At 40.5% G+C, this 26,048-nt stretch overlaps 1 protein-coding gene and 1 pseudogene across 3 annotated transcripts in view; one reads left to right on the top strand and one right to left on the bottom strand.

The window, feature by feature from the left end:
• Positions 1–26,048, bottom strand: part of WWP1 (WW domain containing E3 ubiquitin protein ligase 1) — a 105,328-nt gene that overhangs the window by 61,379 nt on the left and 17,901 nt on the right. For all 3 annotated transcript variants that reach the window (XM_046642642.1, XM_046642641.1, XM_046642640.1), the window contains exons 3-5: positions 17,011–17,101; positions 10,988–11,126; positions 10,206–10,330 (exon numbers count right to left, since the gene is read on the bottom strand). In XM_046642642.1, coding sequence (XP_046498598.1) covers positions 10,206–10,330; positions 10,988–11,126; positions 17,011–17,080 — 334 coding nt within the window. In that variant the 5' untranslated portion in view covers positions 17,081–17,101. The remainder of the gene's footprint in view (positions 1–10,205; positions 10,331–10,987; positions 11,127–17,010; positions 17,102–26,048) is intronic.
• On the top strand, positions 18,538–22,624 carry LOC124227859 (eukaryotic translation initiation factor 4B-like; annotated as a pseudogene).

Raw genomic sequence — 26,048 nt, 5'->3', positions numbered from 1 at the left:
CCCTTGCTTGTGATGGCTTGTTCCTGTAATCTGGAATCTTTGATGGTGAGTTCATGCTCTGATTCTAGTCTAAGGGTAATCTCTGGGCTTCAGCACAGTCAGGGTCTGTTTCTAACTCTGCCAGTGGGTTGAGGGCACCTCCTCCAAGAGTCCACACTACTGGACAAGCTCAGCTCCCCTATCTGGCTGTTAGCAAAAGCTGAGTATCCTCGAGTGGCAATTCACTATTCTAACCACAGTTCATAAGGTTTTCTTTGCCTTGTTTGTTTGTTTTGGAAGAAGGAAGGCCTTAGAGACCACCCCTGCCTCTTTGCAAAAGTCATCAATGCCACAAAAACTTGTGGACATAACTGTGCTGAAGTGGGAGGCTGTTCGCACCATTAAGTCTTTCCCAGTGCTAAACATGGAAGGCTGGGCTATAACATTTTTGAATCATAAAATTGGGAGGATTATCACATAACTAACTCCCATCCACAAGCGCATGTATGTGGGGGCAGGGAACGAGAGCATTATCCTAATTACAGTGTAGACAGACTAACTCAGACGCAGCCATCCATTCAACACCTGGGCGCCCAGTGTGTGCCAGGCCTGCAATCTGAGACAGCAGGAGGAACCCTGACCAGCCTGAAGCCACCCCCCCAGCATCTCTCCGCTTATTTCCTTCAATGGACTGACTACCAGGATTTGTTTCTCGGGGGGCAGGGGTCTGCCTTCCTAACTAAACTGGTCCCCAACAGCGCAGAGTCCCTGTCCCTCCATTCAGTCATACATCCTCAGCACCTGACAGAAGGGGGTACTCCATAAACAGTCACAATAAATTGTGAAGACAGTGCTGTCCTCAGGGAACTTAAGGCAGAAGCTGATTTTTCCTACCTCCCAGACATTCTCTCTTAGTTCTAATAGGGCAACAGAACAATCTGAGTCTCTGAGGAACTAGGTATGTAACTAGATAATTTATCCTATAATCACGGATTTGTCGAAAATATACACTCTGTCCCCAGAGAAAACAAAAGATCTTCAAAAATCTCGGTTTTTAAGGTGTTTCACAGATTTAGATTTAGCTCAGAGTCACATTCTAAAGCTTTTTTTATTTTTATATTTATTTTTTATTTTTACCTTTTTTTTTTTTACAGGGAAACACTGGCCCTGAGCTGACATCTGTCGCCAATCTTCCTCTTTTTTTTTTTCCTCAAAGCCTCAGTGCGTGGTTGGTTGTATATTCTAGTTGTAAATCCTTCTGGTTCTTCTATGTGAGCTGCCACCACAGCATGGCTACTGACAGATGGGTGGTGTGGTTACGTGACCAGGAACCAAACTAGGCCTGCCAAGCTGTGAGTGTCGAACTTGAATGACTAGGCCATCAGGGCTGGGTCACAAAGCTATTTTAAAAAATTGCTTGAACACTGCATTATCTACTGCTAAGTAACAAATTATCCTAAAACTTAGTCACTTAAAATAACAATAACCACTTATTACTGTGCATAGTTTCTGTGGGCTGGGAATTCGGGAGGGGCTGGAAAATCTGCTTAAGTGGCGCTGGCAAGCCGGTGCTGACTGCTGAGAGGCGGCCTCCCCACTCCACCTGCGCCTCTCTACAGGGCTTCCTGAGTCTTCACAAAGGTAACTCGTTTTTTCCCCTTGAGTGAGGAATCCGAGAGAGCAAGGCAAAAGCTGAATTGTCTTCTAGGGTCAAGTCTTGGAGGTCATACACCATTACTCCTGCCATGTTCTGTTTGTCACACAGACCGTTCCCGATTCAGTGTGGGAGGGGATGCCAGAAGGAAGGAATGCCTGGGGGCCATTCTGGAGGCTGGCAACACACACATAAATATGATTACAGTGGAATTTTAGGAAAAAAACAAGTGCATTAGGTTACAAAGCTTGTAAGCAAGAGTCTAAGAATAACCAGGTTTTCTGATTCCTAAGTCTTTCCATTATATCATACTATGAGTCAAGGTGCAATAACTCACCAAGTTCCATCTCCTATCATGTGATAAATTTCAGAATTCGCAAAAGAAATTACAGTAAAAATAAAGTAATAAATGTGCAAGAAGAAAATAGGCAATTATCAGAAAATAGATAATTATCAAACAGGGATTAGAAAGGATTCTCTGAGCATTAAAAACAATGGAAGATGAATAAACTTTAATGACAAAAAATACTAAACTTCTATAAATCAAAACCGAGGACAAAAATAAAAGAGGCAAACAACTGGGAGAACAAAGAGCTCTTAAAAATCAGTGAAAATAAAAGAAACAAACCACAGAAAAATGTACAAAGAATATAAGACAATCACAAATCACGAAATATGAATGACCAACAAACATCTGACTTCAGTAATGATCAAATAAATGCTGTGATAAGAAAAACTCCCCCTTTTTTATCTATTAGGGTGGCAAACAGTTCCAAATGGGCACTCTCACACGCCAGATTGTGGATACAGATTAGCATAACCTTTCAGGAAGGCAACTGGACAGCAACACGCAGCTGGACGCTTAAAGCTGCTCATTGCCCCTCACTCAGTAATTTCAATCCTAAAAATCTTTCTGAAGAAGAGAAATGCACTTATATCACAGACATAAAAATACCATTTGTTCAAAACCTCAGCTTTAAAATATCTTTGTACTGACAGTATGTGAATTTAAAAAGGAGAACTTAGGTAAACTAAACAAATAACTAGTATAAGCTATGTAAATAAGGCTAAAGCAAATTTTTAAATAGAATTAAGCTTTACTATGCTCTGTCCTCTATCATAAATGACACTCTTCTCTGCTATGTTCCCCTACCATTTTGTTCACTGTAAACCATTTTGGACATAAGTCAATTTGAAGCGAACATAATGGATTTCAAGATGTTCTGCTTGACAAAAGTTAAGTTTGAAACCAGTAAACAGTTAGCCATTGATGATTAAGTAGCAAGGAACTAAAGGATTTTTTTTTCTGCAATTACTGATTACAGCCTTCAGCTGTTTAACACACCCATTTTTAACTGGCTGCTTAGGCAATATGCTCTCTGACTCCCTCTAGGTTCCTATAGGTAAAATCTCCCTGGAGCCTGGGTCGCCATGGTAATGGAGGTGTGAGCTGTTTTTCAGGAATTAGAATCCCTTGTCCACTTCAGGCTGGTTGAGACCACCAGCTCATTAACTGAGCCGCACCAATGTCCAATAAGCAATCTTTTCACGTCAAGAAGCTAAAAACTCGAGGCTCAGATCATGCTAACGCCGCCATCTTGTGAACATGTGTCCTATGAAGAGGCGTGGAGTCTGACTACGCTTGCGCAGATCATCAGTGACCTCACCTGTCCTCACCTCCAGTCACCTCTCTCCATATTTCAGACCACCTTCCCCCATCCCATAAATATCCGAGTCCCCATCTTCAGGAAGGCAGATTTGAGACTCGTCCTACTATTTCCTCACGTGGCTGCCTTGTGATTAAACCCTCTCTCTGCTGCAATCTTGTCATCTCAATGTATGGCTTTCTGGGCAAGAGGCAAAAACAAACCTGGTTCGGTAACAAGTACTTGGTTCAACTAACATCATTCAAAACTCAGTGAAATTCCCAGGGTTCAAATGGCAGCCATGTGACTCTTCTCTAGAATGTTTACAGTGGCTCCGTCAGTGGCAAAACTGAAATAAAAAATGACGCTCTGTATACACTCCAATGTGGGAATCGGCTATACTTCCTTTCACCCATGAATACAGTGACAAAGATTCTCTCCTTAACTAAACTCTAGTCAGCCTCCTCTGAGCGTCTTCTCGACAAGGTCTCAACCTTGGCCCATAAACACTGCAAACTCAGCATGAATGATTTCATCCACCCCCAGCCCCAAACATTCAAAGACTTGAGCAAACACTAACCTAGTTTCTAACAGCTCAAGGCTGCACCCCTGGGATCATGCTAGCCCCCCCTTAAAGAGCCTGCCTGAGAAAGCTCAAGGCTGCTAAAAGAATTTACTACGTTCCAGCCAACACCTGGGATGGCCCCTGACCACCCTTTCTGAGAGTGTTACTAAGAAGGGCTTACAATGGTGACTCCTGCTTTCCCTCTGAGATGTGTATGTATCTTCTACAACTCAGGAGTGTCTTCCTCAAGGCCCTGAAAGACATTCCTCTGAAATACCACCATGAAGAAGTATGGGGTCTCCCAGCCTCTGTGGGAAATGGAATTCTGACCAGCAAAGCTGGCCTAACCACATTTACACTGATCAACCCTTTTTAGTTGTCCCCTTCCCTGAGGTATCTAGCATCTGCTTGCCCCTCTCCCCCACTCTCCCTTTGAAAGGCCAGGACACCTCTGTACAATCGGAAGTTGAGTTCAGTTCAAGATGGACCCTCTTCCTTATTGCAATAGGATATTATTGATTAAAATCTGTCCTGACCACTTTAACTAGTGTCCAGCTTCGTTTCTTTGACAACAGAGGGATGTTTCCTTTGCAACTTAAGAAAGTGTGGGGTGGAGAGGAAAAAATCTACCTCAGATATCAGTATCTAACACTGGTGACATAAAGAAAAGCAAGCTGAAAATACCACACACCTCTGCAGAGCCAACCAAATAACTTCCACAATTTAGAATGGCATTCAAATGATCTGAACACACCACTGAAGGTTAACTGAGGTGCAAATGAGGCTTAAATCCACAAAAGTTGTGAGACAACACATAGAGGACTGCATGAGCAAAAGCTCTGGACACCATCCACCCAGGCTTACTCCACGAAAGAAACGAAGCTTAAGGGCTTGAAGGCTCACTAGGGTTAAAATGCGAAGAAGTGATGGACCTCCCCAGTAAGCTGCAGTTGGACTTTTCCTGGGAAAGTACAGGTGATTTTATGGTGGGCTAGTTGTGGCTTTTATTCAAGGCTATGGACGGCCACAACAACTCATATTACATCATGAAGGCTGAAGAAGTAAACATCTCCAAAAACAGAAGAAACAGCTAGTTGAATGAATACTCCAAACTCACCCCAAACGTATCAGGAGAATGGATATGTAAAAACATGAACTTATGAGAAGAAAATGCCAGGGCCTTGAGTACAGAAAGAAATTAGCCTCATAAATTTGAAGAGGAACAATGACCTCGACCACTGCAAAATTCATTTTGATATGGGAGACTGCTGAATTTGTATTATGGTGGATGTGGACAAGTGATCAGAAACTGTCTTCTTTACATGTTTCTTCCTTAAACTCAATAAATGTTCATTTAATGAAGAAAAGTCCTAAATCTAACAATGTAAAAAACACCATTAATTTTATGGGCTTCTAATTTTTGTCAAGTTGTCAGAACATATGACAGGTAAAATATGTGGCTGGCCTTGTGGCGTAGTGGTTAAGTTTGCACATGCCGCTTCAGCAGCCCAGGGGTCACAGGTTCGGATCCCAGGTACAGACCCAGCAGCACTCAACAAGCCGTGCTGTGGCAGCATCCCACATAAAACAGGAAGATTGGCAGAGATGTCAGCTCAGCGATAATATTCCTCAAGCAAAACAAACGAAAAAAGAGGATTGGCAAGACATTAGCTCAGGGCCAATCTTCCCCACAAGAAAAGGTAAAAAACGCAACTTCTGGGAAGATAGGAAAGCTACAGAGCCTGCATCATTGTCAAGACAGAAAAAGGAGGAGGGCCTGCCTGGTAAGTAGAACACAGAATGTTAGCAGGCCACATCCACCGGCGTGATAAGAAAAATTAAAATATGAAAAAACTGGGTAGCAACAGGAGGGAATTAACTTAGATGTCCTTTTCACACCATTCTCTATAATAATTCCATGTATGTTACAGAATTAAATATAAAGACGCACTAAACATCAATTGAAAACACTAAGGAAGTGATTAGCGATGAAGAGACTGCTCTCCTGAAAGAAGCAGCAGAGCATACTCAGAAGACAAGGAGGAGACGAGCTGACAGAGCAGTCAGACGACCGCGAGCCAGAAGCGGAAATGAAGACTGAATTAAGACTCTCGAAGGTGTTAAAACCAGGAGCTGGATTTGTTCTTCTAGCCAAGCAGCTTTCAAACTAGTGTGACAAGGAGGGTCCCACGAAAGTTAATTCAGGAACTGTGGGGGTAGCAGGGTCATGGGCATGCAACTGCGTGTCTGTGCACGCTGCGTGGCCCAAGACTGCCCTAAGTTTTAGACACAGTAAGACTCTACAGTAAGACTTTATTTGAATAAGTGAGTTTCTTCTCTAAAATTTTTTTAAACCTCTAGCTGTCTACTGAGCAACACAGATGAATAAGACAGTCTCTACTTTCAAGCGGCTCATTAATGCCACTGTCTTTGTGATTTCCAGTTCTCACAGAGTCATCTCAAATCCTTACAACATTTCCCACTAGGACCAACCACGCCCCCTCATCCCTAAAACGACCCTAGACTATCATGGCCCCCACAAATATTTCCTGTGGTCCCAGTTACCTCCTCTATATTGGAATCTGCCTTTAAGGTCTTTATCTTGTCCACTATTCCCATCAGAAACTGTTTCTCAAAGTGTCTTGCCGGAAACCATACTGGAACTGTTGAGGCATTCTAGATACAGGGCTCCTTAAAAGCCAGACCAGCTTTCAGTGTTGTTCTCTTCTTTCATTGTCACAAGACCTAAAGACTCAGTCTACTTTTGTTTCCTCTCAGGAGAGTCCACTCCCACTTCATCCCTTAAAAACCTCTTCTCTGGAAACAGCGGTGGAACAGGGCCACATGCCTAGACCACCCCTCCACTGCAGCCTTCGATAAAGGCGCCCAGATTCTACTCATTTAAGGTGCTGGTTATCAAACATTTCCTGGATACGGCACAGCTCCAAAACATAATACCCTTTCATTAGCAACCTTTCTGCCCAGACCAGTGAGTGAATTCTAACGTGACAGTGGAGACAAGGAACGTTTTTAGTACCGAGTATCTTTATTCATCACCAGGTAGTCATGTTTTAGTTGGGCTATTGTTTTGTTCTTAAACAGTTTTTATTTCTTTGCTTCTTTTAAAAGTAAATACCGGGGCTGGCCCCGTGGCCGAGCGGTTAAGTTCGCGCGCTCCGCTGCAGGCGGCCCAGTGTTTCGTTGGTTCGAATCCTGGGCGCGGACATGACACTGCTCATCAGACCACGCTGAGGCGGCGTCCCATGTGCCACAACTAGAAGGACCCACGGCAAAGAATATACAACTATGTACCGGGGGGCTTTGGGGAGAAAAAGGAAAAAATAAAAAAAAAATCTTTAAAAAAAAAAAAAAAGTAAATACCACAACACCCCCAAAATTTAACCAGAGTTCATTCAACTGACACCTGACTAAATCCAGAGTCCAAGAGGTTAAATGAAAGGCAACCAAGAATTTTATCAATTATCAAAGTATTTTTAAATTCTACAAGGCTGTCTTGAACTGTATTAATTTTCTATTACTTCTAATCAAAATTAAGCAGCTAAGAATCAGAAAACCTGTGTTCTGGTCATAACTCTGCAAGTAACTGTGCTCATGAGCGAGTCACTGAGATTAAGTTATTTGATGAATGAAATGAGTGACTGGGATTCATGCCCATAGTCTCTTCCATCATTAAAGCACTATGATTCTATCACGAGGTTTAATTTTTTAAATTAATCTACTTACCTTTTGTTATGGGCTAAGTTGTGTCCCCCTAAATTCCTCCTAAAAAATGCATATATTGAAGTCTTAACCCCTGGTGCCTCGGAAGGTGACCCTCTCTGGAAACAGGATCTTTAAAGAGGTAGTTAAGTGAAATGGGGTCATTAGGGGGTCCCTAATCCAACACGACCGGCATCCTTACAAGAAGAGGAGATCTGGACACAGACAGGCACAGAGGGCAGGCCCTGTGAAGACACAAGGAAAGACGCCCACCTGCAAGCCAAGGAGAGTCCTCAGAAGACATCGACTCTGCCAACACCTTGGCCTCAAGCTTCCAGTTCCAGAATTGTGAGAAAGTACATTTCTGCTGTTCAAACCACTCCATCTGTGGCGTTTGGGTATGACAGCCCTGGCAGACTAACACACCTTTCAACTGTCCAAAAAACCACCTGCCTGCCCAGGGCATAGAAGATGCTACCACGACGATCTCTGAAGCCACGCACATCAGAAATATATGAATTTTATAAAACTTTATTTTTCCTCTGAGCATATTCGGCTCAACTAAATCCTAAGACGTAACTTTAAGTTTACACATTTTATAAGAGTTTCATTTCAAAGTACGTTGACATTACAACCTTCCTACCACAATCACTTTGGCAGGTAAGTATTACAACCTTTGTATAGAGGATAATTATAATCTTCTATGAAGGTTCAGTACAGTCTGTAATAACAATGGAAAACAACCTAAATGGCAACAATAGGAGCATGGTTTTAAAAAATTATAGTATATGGCAAAATATTATAAAACTACTAAAAATCAGGTTTCAAAGAATACCACTGAATTATACAGGGAATATAACATTAAGAGAACTAAGCAGAATATGATCCCAATTGTTATACACAGATACATGCAGACAAAATTATCTCTGAGCTATGAGATTAAGAGAAATAATTATGAGTACTAAAAAAGAGGTTCTATGCAATTGCTTATTCCAGTGCAGAAACAGCATATAAATAGGTGAAACAAAATATTCAATTCCAAAATAATATGGGTTAACTGAGGTATTACGTATCTACACCAATGATACCGTATAGCCAGGAAAAAAGTACAAATCCAGCACCATCAGACCAGGCAAGGTGCTGTATGCTTACAAAACCGACTACTTATTTCTATAACCAAGACGGTTTGCACAACCAAAAAAAAAGCCAAGGCATAGCAGAGAATCAAACTTTCCAGGCTTCAAGAGAATATCTTTTTAAATCAGAATACATAAAAATTAGTATGGCTTTTACATTTACCTGACTCATAACTCCTTATGTTTAAAAACTACATCAAAAACTGATTTTCAAATTATACGTGGATTTTCTTTTTTGTTAAAAACAGAAAACTCCTTAAAAAAAGTCAACTTATTTTAAATATTAGCATTTTAAGCCTTAACCCAAAATCTACTTTTAGGAATTAATGAGAAAATTTCTAAGGAATTAAGATGAATACAAAGATTTATATATTTGAATAAGGGCACTTGAGTGAACTATTAGAAACTACCTAAATGTCAAAGAATAGACTTGTTAAATAAATTATCGTGTGAAAAAACACTGCATGGTCCTTAAGAATCATAAACTAGAACTCTGGTTTTTAATCTTCTTTGGGTCACACAGTGTTTCAAGAATGTGATAAAAGCAATGAACTCTCTCACCAGAATTAGAACATAAACTCAAATTTTTGAATACAGTGATAGGAACTTTACAAATAATTGAAGCTTAAACTATCCTAAGAATCCAAAAATTGGATAACATGGAAAAATTATATTATAGTGTTATATAAAAAAAGCAAAAAAGCAGGGGATAAGCCAGTAGATGCAAAGAAGAAAACAAATGTGGTTTTGTCTATGAACAAGAAAAAGACAAGAGACCAAATTATTAGGGGCGGTTACCCTTGCATAGTAGAATTACAGATAATTGTTATATTCTTTTGTGATTTTCTATATTCTCCAGGTTGTCTACAATGGACTAGTTACAAAATGAAAAAAGAAAATTTAAGAGGTAGAATTTATTTTGTACAAATAAAACTGTTATTAACCAAGTAACAAAGTACAGTAGGCTCAGATAACAATCATTATTTCAAGTTTTGCGTGTGTGTGTGTGTGTGTGTGTGTGTGTGTGTGAGAGAGGAAGATTCACCCTGCGCTAACATCTGTGCCAATCTTCCTCTACTTTGTATGTGGGATGCCTCCACAGCGTGGATGGGGAGTGGAGTAGATCCTCATCCAGGATCCGAACCCAGGAACCCTAGGGCCCCCGAAATGGAGGACACGAACTTCAATCACTGGATCCCGGAGCAGCCCCTTAAGTTGTAAAGCATCTAAAGTATCTACGAGTAAGTACATGAGAAATCACTGATGACCACTGATAACAGGGCACCCAGGGATGCCTGGGGTCATCCTGTAAGTCTGCAGGATGGGGAACGGCCACGGTAAATGGTTCCCATTTCACACAACACCACAACTTAAAAGCAGTCACAGGCAATAACTGAAGCTCTCCTTTGTAAATACAAAACTATTTTTTGCTTTTGGACTTCAGGATACTTTCAAAGTGTCTAAAATAAACTTTTAAAGAAACAAAGATTGGAACAAAAACTTACATTTTCTATTGTGTATTAACAGAGCTTGTTTCAAATCTATTGTTGCTCTTCCTAATAAAGCGTCTGCTTTCAAAGTGTGATGGCTCCAAACTCGAAACTCTAACGTAGTCTGTGGGGTCACATTTCTGTAAGGGTAAAATTACAACAAAAATACAGGAGTACACACCATTAGTCTAAGGCATAATTCCTATTAAATAATCTGCTTCAATAATTTTTTAAAAGCCATGAATTCAGCTTATTTGAGGAAAAATTATTGTATGAAATAGCATACTACGTGAATTATAAATAAAAATAATATTTACTTTCAATACATTAGGTCTTTAATAACTAGATAATTTTTGTACTTAGGAAACTAAAACACCAGCGATACATCATAAGTCTGAGACTTCGCAATAACACTATTTCAATTTGAACAAATTTCTAAAGATATAAGACAACTGATGGCATTAATTATAATACAAAAGTTCCTTACATTATATTTCAAAAATTACAAAATTAAGGATGATTGATTTTTTGCCTTATTTATTTTTACAAGACAGTAAGAGAAAATCTGGCTGTATGGAAATAATTTAGTTTATAAAGCAAAAGCAAGGATATTAGGCCTCCTCTCTAAAGCAAATGAAATTTACTAAAAACTTTTTCATACTTTAAACTGTCTATTCACACTGGAAAATAGCACTCATTACCACAAAATAGCACTCATCCTACAAAATAATTTTTTAAAAATTTCAAGAAGTACACTCCTTTTTGAAGATTTTCCATTTTTTATATGAGAGACTTACACGGTTAGCTGTTCATCCCATTTTGGATTAGAAGAACTACTGGATTTTGCTGTTTTCTTAATTTCTCCATCCACAACTACTTCTGTATATATTGCTGTTCCAAACCAATTCTTTTTTCTTTTTAGTTTGGCACTAGAAACTAACAGAAATATGATAATCACTAGCGAATATAAGTAGCCCAAAGGCAGTATTTTGTACGAATAAATCAGTAAAAACAGAACTATGCTTCTTGTGCATCTCAACTTCTTTTCATTGGCAGAATGAAAAAACAACACAAAATTAATAACGCCTGAGAACTGCCTGAAGTTTTTTAACAGTTTTATTGAAATAAAATTCACATACCACATAATTCATCCATTGAAACTATACAATTTGATGGTTTTAATATACTCAGAGTTGTGCAACCATCGCCACGATCAATTTTAAAACGTATTCACCAACCCAGAAAGAAACCCCATTCCATCAAGCAGTCACCCTCCTATTTCCTGAACCCCTCCCAAACCCTCTCCTGCCCCCAGCTTAGGCAACTACTAATCTCCTCTCTGTCTCTATAGATTTGCCTATTTTGAACATTTCAGACTAACAGATTCATACAACATGCGGTCTTTTTGAGACTAGCTTCTTTCTCTTAGCATGTTTCCAAAGTTCATCCACGTTGTATCAGTACTTCACTCCTTTTATTGACAAATAATATTCCACTGTATGGATATAGCACTTTTTATTTATCCATTCATCAGCTGATAGACATTTGGGCTGTTTCAACCTTTTGGCTGTTGTGCACACACTGCTATGAACATGAGGGCACACGTTTTTGTGTGGACATAGGTTTCCATTTCACTTGGGCAGATATCCAGGCATGGAATTGCTGGGTCATATGGTAACTGTGTTGAAGAACTGCCAGACTATTTTCCAAAGTGGCTGGATCATTTCACACTCCCACCAGCAGTAACTAAGGGTTCTGATTTCTCCACATCCTCACCAACCATCTGAATTTAATAGTGAACTGCATCAAGCCTAACTGCCTTCAGATTCGACACACCTATTAACCCCTCTGCCAGGCAGTATTCACAACTTGCCCATCAGAAATTAAATAAACTTGGGCAATTTAAAAATGGTTTACCTGGAAAGTTGGTTTCAAAAAAAATAAAGTATTTGCTTTTCCAAATAAAATCTTTTAAACCAAAATGCCATTACAGAAGTTAATCACCATCCTTTACAGAAAGTCAGTTTTAAATCTAATTGATCTAAGATTTGGAGGAAGACTTAATTTAGGCTAAACATTTGATTTTAAATAATTTTTCCAACTACTGATTCAAATGGGGAATAAATACTTTCACGGAAAAGTACTGACTATCAAGCAGCAAGAACAATTCATCGAAATCACCTCTATAATCAATCCCCTATGAACACCACGGACCTGGGAGGAGAAAGGTCACAGGGCCTTCCAGCTGCTCCTGCACCACAGGTGAAGGATACGCATGTGAATAATCTACTGCAGGCGGACTTCTGCACCACAGGTGAAGGATATGCACATGAATAATCTACTGCAGGCTCCCAGACTCCTGCACCACAGGTGAAGGATACGCACGTGAATAATCTACTGTGGGCTCCCAGACTCCTGCACCACAGGTGAAGGATACGCACGTGAATAATCTACTGCGGGCTCCCACTCTATTGCAAGAGGATAGCACATATGTAAACAGTCACACAAGTCAGTCACTGAAATGCAATGCGATAAGCACTACAGCAGAAGCACAGGGCTTGAACAGGAGTCCTCAATCAGTATCTGAAGACCAGCAAGAGGGATCCAAAGGGAACGCTATTTTATGAAGTGGCAACACACGGCAATCGAAGAGTGTTCAATGTTGCACCTGAAGAGCTACCAACGGGGCCCAGCCCTGGTGGAGAGTGGTTAAGTTTGGCACGCTCCACTGTGGCAGAAGGGCTTGGTTCCCGGGCTCGGACCGGCACCACTCGTCCATCAGTGGCCATGCTGTGGCAGTGGTTCATACACAAAAAGACTGGCAATGGATGTTGGCTCAGGTGAATCGTCCTCAGCAAAAAGAAGAGAGCTATTATCAGGGTTTTGGTGACACTCACTTCCATCCTTCTCTGTTCCAAACTGCTCTAAGTTCAACACCTCTATAGTGATACAGAAGACACAGGCTTCTCTCTCCCAAGAAATCCTCCAATCAAGATTCTTCACTCCAAATAAAAGTGCCACTTTCTCAGTACACACAGGTCTTCTCTACACACTGGAAGAAGGGGAGGCTGTATTGGATGGTGTTGAAAACACACGGTGTCTTTTCAACAAATGGTGCTGGAACATCTGGACATCCACGTGCAAAAAATAATCTAAACACAAACCTTACATCCTTCACAAAAATGAACTCAAAATGTCACAGGGGCCTAAATGTAAAACACAAAACTATAAAACTCCTAGAAGATAACAGTAGAGGAAACCCCAATGATCTTGGGTGTGGCAATGACTTTTCAGATAGAAGATGAATGGCACAATCCATGAAAGAAATAACTACTAAGATGCACTTCATTAAAATAAAAATTTCTGCTCTGCAGAAGAAATGTCAAGAAAATGAGAAGACAAGCCACAGATTGGGAGAAAATATACAACCCTTAAAACTCAACAATAAGAAAACAACCTGATTTAACAGGTCAAAGACCTTAACAGACACCCCATCGAAGATATAAAGATGGCAGATAAGCACATGAAAAGAAACTCCACATCATATGCCACCAGGGAAATGCAAATTAAACGACGAGATACCATTACACATCTAACAGAGTGGACAAAATCTGGAACACTGACAACGCCAAATGCTGGTGAGGGTGTGCAGCAAGAGAAGCCTCAATCATTGCCAGTGGGAACACCAAATGGTACAGCCACTCTGGAAAACAGTTTGGCAGTTTCTTACAAACTAAACAAAGGCCTACCATACAATCCAATTAATTGCACTCCTTGGTATTTACCCAAAGCTGAAAACTTATGTCCACACAAAAACCCACACACGGATGTCCACAGCAGCTTTATTCATAACGGCCGAAACTGGGAAGCAACCACGATGTCCTTCAGTACGTGAATGGAAAACAAACTGCGGTTCATCTAGACAATGGAATATTATTCAGAACTAAAAACAAATGAGCTATGGAGCCATGGAAAGATATGGAGAAACCGAAATGCATGTTACTAAATGAAAAAACCCAATCTGAAAAGGCTACACACTGCACGATTCCAACTACATAACATTGTGGAACAGGCAAACCTACTGCGACAGTAAAAAACCAGTGGTTGTCAGGGATTAGGGAACGGGGTGAGGGATGAACAGGCGAAGCTCAGAGGGCTTCTAGGGCAGTGAAATACTGAAATACTGTGTGATACCATAATGACGGGTGTATGTCATTGTATATTTGTCCAACACCACAGAACTTACAACGCCAACAGTGAACCATAACGTGAACTAGGGACTCGGGTAGTCAGGACGTGTCAGTGTAGGTTCATCAACTGTAACAAACGTACCATTCTGTCGAGGGATCCTGATAACGGGGGAGGGTATGCATGTGCTGGGGCATCGGTATACAGGAAATCTCTGTGCCTTCCTCTCAATCTTGCCGTGAACCTAACACTGTTCTAACAAAATAGTCTTAAAACAAACAAGAGCACTGAGGTGACCATATCTGGGTTCATACTTGAACTCTGCCACTTACTAGATATCTGACCTTAAGTCAGCCAGTCAGTCTCTCCGACCCTCAATTTTCCCATCTGAAACACAGGAGAACAGCAGTACCTGATTCTCAGAATTGCTGAGTGAAGGTGTGCAAAGTACTAGTATCACCAGTGAATGCCGGGCACCCAACAACAGTGCCTATTACTCTATTATTATTACTGACTGCACAGTATTACCTCTTCTGAGTTAATTACAGAGACATTCATAATACATCCATTGTATATCTTTAATTGGAGAAATCCTCAATAATACTAGATGCTGGCAAAGAAACTGACTTTTAAAAGACACAATTTTTTATCTCACAAGGAATTTCTAATATGCTGGCAAAAAATGTGCATACAAATAACTAGAACACTATCATGTTAAATAACTAAAAGATAACCTTATCAATTAAAATTAACCTTATTAATGAGATCTTACAACCTTACTAATTAGATTAATCTGATTAACCTTATTAATAAGAATTCTAATTAGTAGAATATATAGGATAAACTCTATTTCTCCATTTAATGAGTGTCCTTCAGTGTTACACACAGAATGTCCTCTATTGTAAGATTATATAAATACTGAAAATCTATCAGAAAAAGAGAGACATCTGTGTATGTCTGTAAAGAGAATTTAAAAATCCCACTCGCAATAATACCCCCCAAAAGAAACTAGTAATAAACTTAAGAAATGTACAGGATCCACCTGAAGATAACCATAAAACTTTACTGATGGACATAAAAAACCTGAAGGGAATGACATGATATACTCCTGGATCTGGAAGTGTCAGCACTAAAATATTTCAACTATCTCCAATAAATGATTTTTAAATGATCTAAACGAAAACACTAACATTGGTTTTGAGGGATTTTTTCTGGGGAGAAAATGCAGAGGAAAAGGGAGGGAGACTCTAAAATTCAAATGAAAGGTAAAGTAACTTAGAGAACAGTGAAGTCATATTTTAAAATGCAAATTAATGAGAGATTTCTCCCAATACATTTTTTTAAAGTACTATAAAGTAAAAATAACACTGAAAACTCCTAGAAACAAGACCTCACAATACTGAGCGCCATCCCCCCCCTTCTCCCACCACGGTCCCGCCCTTCCAAGGGCAGCATTGTCTACAAGGTTCTAAGCACAAAACCGCTTACGCCCCTCCCGCCTCGGCTACACCCAGACAGCAGCATACCATACACAGTTCCACACCTCGCTCTCCACTTAACAAAATCATCTCAGAACTTGGCTCCTACTGGGACACATACTCATTTATTTCATTTCATGGTCTATCTAAAATTCCACCGCTAGTCTTTTGCTATTAACAACTCTCTTTATATATAATTATATAGAGAGAGAGTACAAACTCTTCCTATATATATAGCTTCTGGAGTTTATCTTGCAGATATTTGCACTGTTCATATAAGTAATACATATATGAATATTTAATTATATATTGTTTATAATTACATAAACGACATAAGTTTATAAACTTTTATTTGTAATTATATAAACAATATAAATATCTGCAAGATAAATTCCTAGAAGTAAAACAGCTAGCTTAAGGACCACTCCCCTTGAGTCACATACGCAACTGCAAGACTGAACTGTGTGAAGTCCCCTTGCCGTGGCTCTTTCACGCTTTTGCAAAGGCTGTCCCCTCTCCTTCTAACGCTGTCCGCTGCCAACCCAACTGAGATGAACTCCAATTCCTCCAGCAAGAGTGAAAGTCTTACGCTCTGTGAGCCCCTCTCTTACCCTGTTCTCCTATGTCCACAGCCGCCTCCAACCCCAAGCAGACCTCAGACACCTTCCTGGAAGTTCTCACTGTCTCCAGTCAATGAACACTCTGCATGGTGCTTCCATACAAAACAAACCTGCTTCACCACTATACATAAACTCCTGGAGAACTGAGGCCTGTATTCTCATCTGTGTAATTCCACTTAAATATCTGCCCAGGGATTGAATGAATGGCTAAAGGAACGAAAGACGGCCTTTAGCATCCTTCTCCATCCTAATAATCATCTAAAGACCAACTCAATGATGCTTATTCCAATACCCAAATTCTCCCACTACCAAAGAGGATACATTTTTTCTGCATCTAGCATCTATTCAATAAATATTTATTAAATAAATAAAATACTCTTAGAGAGTATCTACCTTAGAGGCCTGTTGCCATCAAACACACTACAGTATGAATCTAAAAGACAAGATATGTATGAAGTAAGTCTGCTAAATTAGGATTAAAAAGAAAGCTTCAACAGGGAATCACTATTTTAAATTATTATGAAAATAACTTACCAGTTACCTGTAACTGTAACCTTCCACTGTGGTTATTACCAGTATCAGACCTTGGTGAAGCAGTGGCCATGTCCCAAAATTCAGCTTAAACCTACAAAAAATTTAATTTATTCATGTGTTAGACAAGAGATTGTAATTTTCAATATGACTAAAACTATTTGGTTGAATCAACTAAGAAACCACATCTACTACAATATTTTCAACCCATCACATGTTGATACACCCAGTTGTCCTCCATGCAAAATTAAGACTTCGTACTACAAGCATTACAGAAGAATACTGCCAATAAATCATATCTGGGTCAATTTGAGCAAATGATCCCAGGTCACGTGTTGATTCATAAATAAAATAAACAGATAAGTAATTTTTATCTATTTTATTATTATACGTTACATAGAATAACAATATTATTATACGTTTTATTCATTTGTTTGTTGGTTTACTCGTTATCTGAACCACCTGAGTAGGTTGCCCTTTTACCCTTTAACTTTTTAGGTATGTATTTCCTAAGAATAGAAATATTCTCTTAAATGACAACAGTACAATGACCAAATTCAGGAATCTAACTAGTCTATTACCATCCAATACACAGTCCATATTCTATAACTTCATCAATTGTCCCAATAACGCTCTTCATCAATAATACAGAACCTAGTTGAGGTTTTTACACTGCCTCAGTTGTCATGTCCACAGTAAATCTTGCGTGCTTCTTTTTATAGATAATTTTTTTCAAGTTCTGCTTCACTCCTCTACCCCCTTTTCACTTTTTAAATAAAATACAGAGCAGAGCTACTTCAGTTTTCTTCCGCATGACCAATATCTTAAGGCTAAACTTCTATCCACCCTTAACCTACTAAAGATAAAGTGAGACATTCTGGGCAAGATTGAGAAATATTAATGACTATTAATGTTTATCTTGTTTTTCCCTATGTGTAGTCTTTTCTACGCTCCATTTAGATCCTTCCTCCAAATTCAAGGACCCAATACTCTAAAAATCATTATACTCTCTTCACCTGTTTATAGTTGCATGTATTATGTATCTGCGTGTGTGTGTGTGCGCGTGTGCATAAACCAACAAGATAAATAGTTGCTTACTGTTTGACTTAACTGACCCCTATTAACATATATTCCCAGGTCTGAGACCTCACTTGGACCAACGCTCTCATTGTGCAGATGAGAAAACAGACTCAAGGATCACATCTACCTGCAGGTACAGTAGCTGTCATGTTCATATAAGAAAATCAACGGAAATGGAAGCCTTAGATAATCAATGGACAATGAAGTAAACCAATGGAAATTGAAAGTTTTCAATTTCCAGGAATCTGGTATACAAGATATTATAAAAGGTCTTTCTGCTTTAATGCAAACAGATCCTGGATAAATTAAAACCAATGTACTTTTCAAACACTGTGATGTTCTCAAGAAGTATGAGGAATTATCAAGCCTGCCCCCACTCCACATAATAGTAGCCAAAAAAACCAACAAAACAAACTTTTTTTAAGTGAGTTGAAATAATACAAGGGAACGATGAGTAGTAAGCAAAAGAATTCGGTAGAGTGTTGCCCTGGATGTGCACACTGATGGCAGCAGTGGGATCAAGAGACACAGCGGGGGGCCTGCTGTGAGGTCAGGGAGCCCAGACTCTGCCAGCAAGCTGGGGCCCAAGTCAGCAGGAACCGCTAACACACAGCTGAGGCACACACAGACGCTCTCAGGAAAGCACCCCAACTTAAGTCACCGGGTTCACCCAAGATGACGAGCAACCAACTATGAGCCTATAATTTAAAAATCAAACTTATGAGAAAACAAGCCACCATGATTGAGTCAGCAGAAACCAAAAATAATAGTTTCCAACCCTCCAAGTACTTTAAATATTATGATTATCATATAAACTTTTAAAAATTACTTTTAGAAATAAAAGATAAAATGAAATACAGTCAAGCAAAAGGAGACTATGAAAATGGCACTGCACATGTGAAAAAGAACCAGCCAGAATTTGTTTAAACTCTTTATTTTAGAATAGTTCCAAATTTACAGAAAAGCTGTGACGATAGTCGAGTTCTCATATACCCCACACCCAGTCTCCTCTATCATTAGCATCTTACATTAGTATGCCACACTGGTCATAATTAATGAACAAATACCAATACATCCCTATTAACTAAAGTCCACAGTTCATTCAGATTAGGCAGAACTTGAGAGCCTCAGTAAACTTGAATATAAATCTGCAAAAATCATTTAGAAGGAGTGCTGAAACAAAGAGATGGAAAACACCAAAGAGAGGCTCTAAGACACGAAGGATAAACTGAGATCTGACATATATTTCTACTCATAGTCTCAGAAAAATGAAGGAAGAGGGGGTCATACTAGGAGAGAAAACGACTTAATTTTCTGCAACCAATGAAAGACATTTATCCACAATTTTAAGAAACACAGCCTACATAAGAGAGGCAGGATAAACATAAAGAAATTCACACTAAGACACACAGCACTGAAAGCGCAGAACACCAAACAGAGACCAGGTGCAAAGCAGCCAGAGAGAAGGAGAGTACAGACAAAGGAGGAGAGCAAAGCACTAGCGGGACTCTCACCAGCCACAATGGAGGCACACAAGGGGAACAAGCACCCACAAAGACTGAGACGAAAGCATTCAACCACCAAGGCTCTCTCTGGGGATCACAGAAGGCATTAGGACACTGCCAGATACATCAAAACAGTTCACCAACAGCAGACCTTCGCTTCAGGAAAACCTAAAGGATGCGCTTCATCAAAGAGTAAGATTAGCACAGAAGGAGGATCTGAGACACAGGAAGGGGGGAGGGCTGAAGAGACTGGTGAGCACACAAGTGAGTCTACAAAACACCGTCTGAATCAAGTAACAATAACACCTATGACGGTGTTTACACAAAAACACTACAAACCACTAAAATACGGGACAAAGGAACAGAGGCACAGAGCGGAGGGGCAGGGCAGTGAATGCAGTCAGTCCCCGCCCTGTTCAGCAGAGGGATTAGCATCTGGCTGAACTGTACACTGGACAGTATTCCCAGCAGAACTTCAAGAGTAATCACAAAAGAAGACAAATAAGAGGGCATAATTTCCAAACTAGTACAGAAGAACAAAATACAATAAGAAAACGACTCAACCAATCCAAAAAAAGGCTTGAAAGGAAAGGAAAAAAAACATACAAATAACCAGGACTATCAGCAAACAAAGCAAGAGAGTCCAAATGTAGAAGACACAATCATAGTACATGTAGACGGAATTCTAAAGGAAGATAAGACACCTACAAAATAAAGACCCTGACAGGATGAAAGCAAAAATACAGAAAAGGATACCTCAGACAAATATAAATGAACAGAAAGCTGGGATTAGTTACAATAGCAGACCAATAGCATTATTAAGGGTAACAAGGAAAATGATACAAGGTTCAATTCACTAAGTAGACAGAACATACATGCTTTAAAAAAAACTGCCTAACTTTTCGTTCTCTCCTCCCAACCCACAACAACATAGCGGCCTCAGCACAAGAGAAGGGGGAGACTCTCGCTAACAGCCTTCCTGACGAAGGACGGCAGCCCTGCTGGAGGAAGCATCTATGCCCTAAACCAGTCAGCTGGGCCGATAAAACAGATGACCTGGAAGACACTGGCATCACCTGGCACAGCAGTGATGACAACAGGTACCGGCACCTCCAAGTGACCTCTGCATCCTGCCACTGCTCCACAGGCTGCTCCAAAACCAGAACCGACCACAGCCAGCTTCTCAAACTGCCACCCCCCACTGCCCTTCTAGGGAGTGACCTGTGACGTGATGGAGTCCCCATTAAGGAGCTCTTCAGAGGACGGAGTATCAGTGCAGTGTGTTTACCACATAACTCAGCAGCCCAGAGAGCCTGGAAGGCTTCGGTTGTGCTGAGTTTGCTAAGTGCCCTGAACCTCAACAAAGAGTCTCTGGGTAATGGAACTCCAGTGGATGCCGCTGATCAAGCACAGGATAAAGACAGGGATGACTGTTCTTTTGGCTGACACAGAAATCAGGATCTGACAAAGCACATACAGACCGGAGGAATCGTCCTGCCAGAAAGCTCTGATGGCTATCCGCCTAGAGGAGTGATGACAGCTCTGAAGGCAAACACTGTGATCATTATGGAGGCCAGGATTGCTGTGACCACTAAGACTATGACAGAGGCCATGACTCCAGAATAAACAGTGCAGAAATGTATGTGGTAGTGGGTACTATAAGGACGATGACTACACAGGAAGTGGGACCACTGTGAAGACCAACATGACAGACAGTTGGCTGTAGAGCTCCAAAGACAGTTTCTCTCAAGACGATTAAAGGTGTGATGACAGAGGTCCCTCCCAAAGACCCAAACTCAACCTAAGCCTCCGAGTACTTCTAAGGAAGACGACACCTCTGCTGGTACCTCCCAGTCTAGCCAAGCAGCTTCTGTCTTCGGAGGGGCAAGGCCTGTTGACTCAGCTGTGAGAGAACAAGAAGTAGAAGGGCAGCTTGAGAAGGAACAGGAGAAATCACAGCATCAGCTAGATGAACAGAAACTAGAATGACAGCCTCAGGAGAGATGTGGTTGGCAAAGTGAAGAAACTCAGGAACAGGGACAGTCAAGGACAGGAGCTGAGTGATCTCAGACTGGGACCTCAGCCACGTCTATCATGAGTCAGACCAGGATGCACGGAGAGAGAGAAGGAGAAGTCTCCGGAAAATGAAATACTCAGGAAGGCAGAAGACTGTCACTCTCCAACTTCTAAGCCTCCCAGAGCTGAGCGGCCACTAATGGTAGTGCTGGCCCCTCCACTGAAAGAGGATGCTGGGGTGAAGCGCTAAGCCTTCTGCCTGATCTCAGAGCTCTAACACAGCAGCAAACCCCCCACAGAGCAAGTGACAGCAGAATGCAGCCCCAGCTCAACCACCTCAGCAAGGATCAAGCAGAAAAGAGGAAAATAAAGTCGATGGGTAAATGTCCCAAAAGGTGAAAGTGGGAACTCCAGAACGGTTCAAGAGATGGAGGGAACGACGACCAATGGAAGGAGTCTGAAAGGAAACATGGCAAAAAGGAGCAAGACTAAGTCTGCACCTGAGCCAAAGAAAGCTAAAGAACCCAGCCTTTAGGTTCAGCACTGTGAGCATGCTGCTCTCTCGGTTCCTGGTGAAGATCAAAACAGGGACGATCCCACGGAGCAGACCTCAGACCTGCATTCTGTGCCTTCTGCTAGTCTCTCCATCCATGTTCCCGAGCAGACCCAATCTCTATGCAGACAGGACAAAAACTCACCATCTCCTGGGAAAAGAAAACAGCCTCAAAGGACTGCTGAACTACAGGCAGCAATTGACAAATTGGCCACTGTCGTGGGTGATTTCAACACATTCCAATTGTTCATGGGTCAAATGGACCAAAAAATAAAAATAAAAACACAATAATGAACAAGCAGGATTTAATGAACATGAACAAAACCTCATATCCAACTATTAGAAAATAAACACTGTTCTCAAGCACGTACGGGCCATACAGGAAACAACATACACACCGGGAGAAAATGAAAATCTCATTTAATTTCAGAGACTATATATCCTGTTGTTTTCAAGCTCTGATCATAAAAGAATTAAGTTAAAAATCAATAATGAAAGATAAATTTGAAAAATACAGACAGAAGAAAAAACACTTCTAAATACTTCATCGGTCAGAAGAAACCATACTGAAAATTTCTTCAAAAAAAATACTAAGAACTGAATGATGATAAAAATACTACAGACAAAAATTTGTGGGACACAGTAAAAGTTACACTTAGAGGCAAATCTATAGCCTTAAAGACTTACTAAGAACAGAAGAAAGGTTGAAAATTAATGAGTTAATAGACCAATCTGTTAAATTAGAAAGAGAATAACAGAATAAACCTAAAGAAAGTAGGAGATAATAAAGATTAAAAACTAATAAAGTAGAAAAAACGTAACAGAAAGGATCAACAAAGTCAGAGTTCTCAGAAACACTAAAACAAATAAATGCCTGGCAAGACTAATGAAGGGCAGGGCCACCCCTGTGGCCAAATGGTTAAGTTCCCGCTCCGCTTTGGCGGCCCAGGGTTTCGCTGGTTCGGATCCTGGGCGCGGACATGGCACCGCTCATTGGGCCACCCTGAGGTGGCATTCCACATGCCACAACTTGAAGGACCCACAACTAAAAATATACAACTATGTATCGGGGGACTTTGGGGAGAAAAAGGAAAAATTTAAAAGCAAAAAAAAAGACTAATGAAGGGTAAATAAAACAAAATGGGGAGCCCTCACCAGACCAAGGCATGTAAGGACATACTCACGTGACAGATGTAGGCAACGCAATCTGTGAGAAAACAGAGACACTTAAATGGTCCTGAAACAATTTACGTGGAAAAAATCAAAGTGGATCCCCACGTCACATCATGTGCAAAATCAATTCAAGATGGACTAGTGATGTAAATAGGAAAGGCAAACTCGAAAATTTTTAGAAGAAATTACAGCAGAAAACTATCGTTTTGTGTCTTCCCAGAACGGAAGCAATTCTTAAACAAGCATACTAACCAAAGAAGAAAAGACGGAATATTTCGCCTATGTGGAAATCCAGAACTTCTGTTCACAGTAAGACATCACTCTGAAAACTAAGACACGGCACAAACTGAGAGATATTTGCAAAATGTAAAACTCATTAAAGATTAATATTTAAATTATGTAAGAACTTCTATAAAAATAACAAAAAGACAATAGAGTAGGGAAATGGGCAAAAAAACATGAGCAGGGCTTTTACAAACAAGGCAACTTGTAATGCAAATAAATACGTGAGAAGACACAGAATCTTATTATTCAGCAGAGAAATACAAGTTAAGACCACAGAAGATGTTATTTTAACACTCACTAACATCGTAAAAACTAGGAATTTTCAGAGTACCAAATAATGGGGAAAAAGTGGCACAGTTGTGGCTGTCGTTCACTGCTGGGAGGTGTTTAAATCGGTAGAATTGTTGGAAAACCGGCTGGTGTTACGATGTAAAGCTGAACATCTGCATGTCATTCAATGAGCAATTCTAGATACACACTGTAAAAATTTCTGTACCTGTGTGCCAAGTATAAGCATTCCTCACAACAACAACAGGAAAAATACTGCAATGTCCACTGGTAGAAAAATGGTTAAATGAATTAGGCTCACACACAATGGAGCATTATGCAGCAGTGGTTATCATGACCTCATCCTTTCCTACGCGTTTCCCTTGAAAACGCCATAATTCCACGATTGAAAAAGAAATCCAGAAACACGGAGCAGCGTGGATCCTAAGTCTCAAAAGCATATACAATCGACAATGGAATGAAGCCCCTGAAGAAGTGCTGAGGCCAAAGGACAACTGAATGACAAGTTGTCACGCCTCCAGGGAGCACACTCCTAGTCTAACGGAAACACTTCTGCACAAACGGAAGACACCAGTGTGTGGAAAGGCTTCTGCTACATGTCCATGCTCTGGATAAGGAGCTTTATTTTGTATGCCATACAATAATATCGACAGGCCGAATATAAGTCTCCATGACTTTTTTTCTTGTTTTAAATTTGCACACTGAGATCTTTCTATGTATTCTTTTTTTCTTTTTTGAGGAAGATTAGCCCTGAGCTAACATCTGCTGCCAATTCTCCTCTTTTTGCTGAGGAAGACTGGCCCTGAGCTAACATCCATGCCCATCTTCCTCTACGTTATATGTGGGACGCCTGTCACAGCATGGCTTGTCAAGTGGTGCACAGGTCCACACCTGGAATCCGAACTGGTGAAGCCCAGGCCACCTAAGAGGAGTGCAGGAACTTAATCACTGAGCCACCAGGCCAGCCCCTATGTATTCTTTTATGATGCTTGAATATTTTCTTTGAAATATATAAAGATTCATAAATTAGATATTCCTCTAATAAAATACCATTTGTTCAAGCTTTAAAAAGCCTACAAACAGAACAATTATGAAACCTAAAACAAAAAAATATATTTGTGATACTATTTTTTAGAAAAAGAGGAGGAGATTAAAAAAATAAACCTATTTAGAACAGCAGATCATACAAAGGTTGGGGAAAGAACAACATGGGGTTGCAGAGGCGCCCACAGGTAGCTCTAACTGTGAGGGTACTGACTGAGCTCTTAAGTCGAGCGGGTGGTTCACAAATGTTTGTTTTTATTATAATTTCCATATGCTACATATTATTGAGTATGCTCAAATTACAGAATTTTAAAAAACTTCAAGAAGGCAAGGAAGTAGATACAGGAACGCTGGGATCACTAATCCATCAAGTGGGATGGTGAGGGACTATGTGTGTAGCCCAGGAAGGACAGGAAGGCAAAGGCACAGTGTTCCCACAGATGGTGTGCAAGAACCAGTCTTCCAGGAAGACGACGCTCCTTCCCCTGGGCGGTAAATGAGGGGCCTGAGCACAGGTGGAGGTAGATGAAAAAAAACCGAAGGACTTTACCAGCGAATTAGACAGAAAGGTAACTGCTGAGAACAAAGGAGACAAACAGGCACAGGATGAGCTAAGAATTGTAAAGTTTAAAACACTACCCAGGTTGGCAAACAGAGACAACCAAGCAGAAGACTGTTCGGTCTACTGCTTGACCATCTTTCCTTCCCCAGATTCCCACCAAGCTATTCCTCCCTTTGTGTACAGACACCGGCCCTCAGAGGCAAGAGTGTAGGCCTCTGGCAACAGTAACTGCAAATCTAAAGTACAACGCATGACACAGACGGTGCAAAAATGGGACCACCTTGCTGAAAAAGGAAGATACACAGGAGAAAAAATTATCACTGTCAACACACAGTTAGTTCCCACGCTCCCTTTAACCACAGAAGGGTGTGGCATTTAAAATATAAGGTAGCCTTGTTATACATATTCTTTAATACGAGCATTACAGTAACACTGTCTGAGTAGGGGGTCTGCTCCCATCTTTCAGATGGGGAAATCGAGCCTCCGGAGTGTTAAAGTCTACAGCCATATATTTTATGACAGGGTATTACTAGGT

The sequence above is a fragment of the Equus quagga genome, chromosome 16 (assembly GCF_021613505.1).
Source record: "Equus quagga isolate Etosha38 chromosome 16, UCLA_HA_Equagga_1.0, whole genome shotgun sequence".
NCBI classification, from domain to species: domain Eukaryota; kingdom Metazoa; phylum Chordata; class Mammalia; order Perissodactyla; family Equidae; genus Equus; species Equus quagga.
The sequence above is the reverse complement of the archived record's forward strand: the minus strand, read 5'-3'. Positions and strand labels throughout refer to the sequence as shown.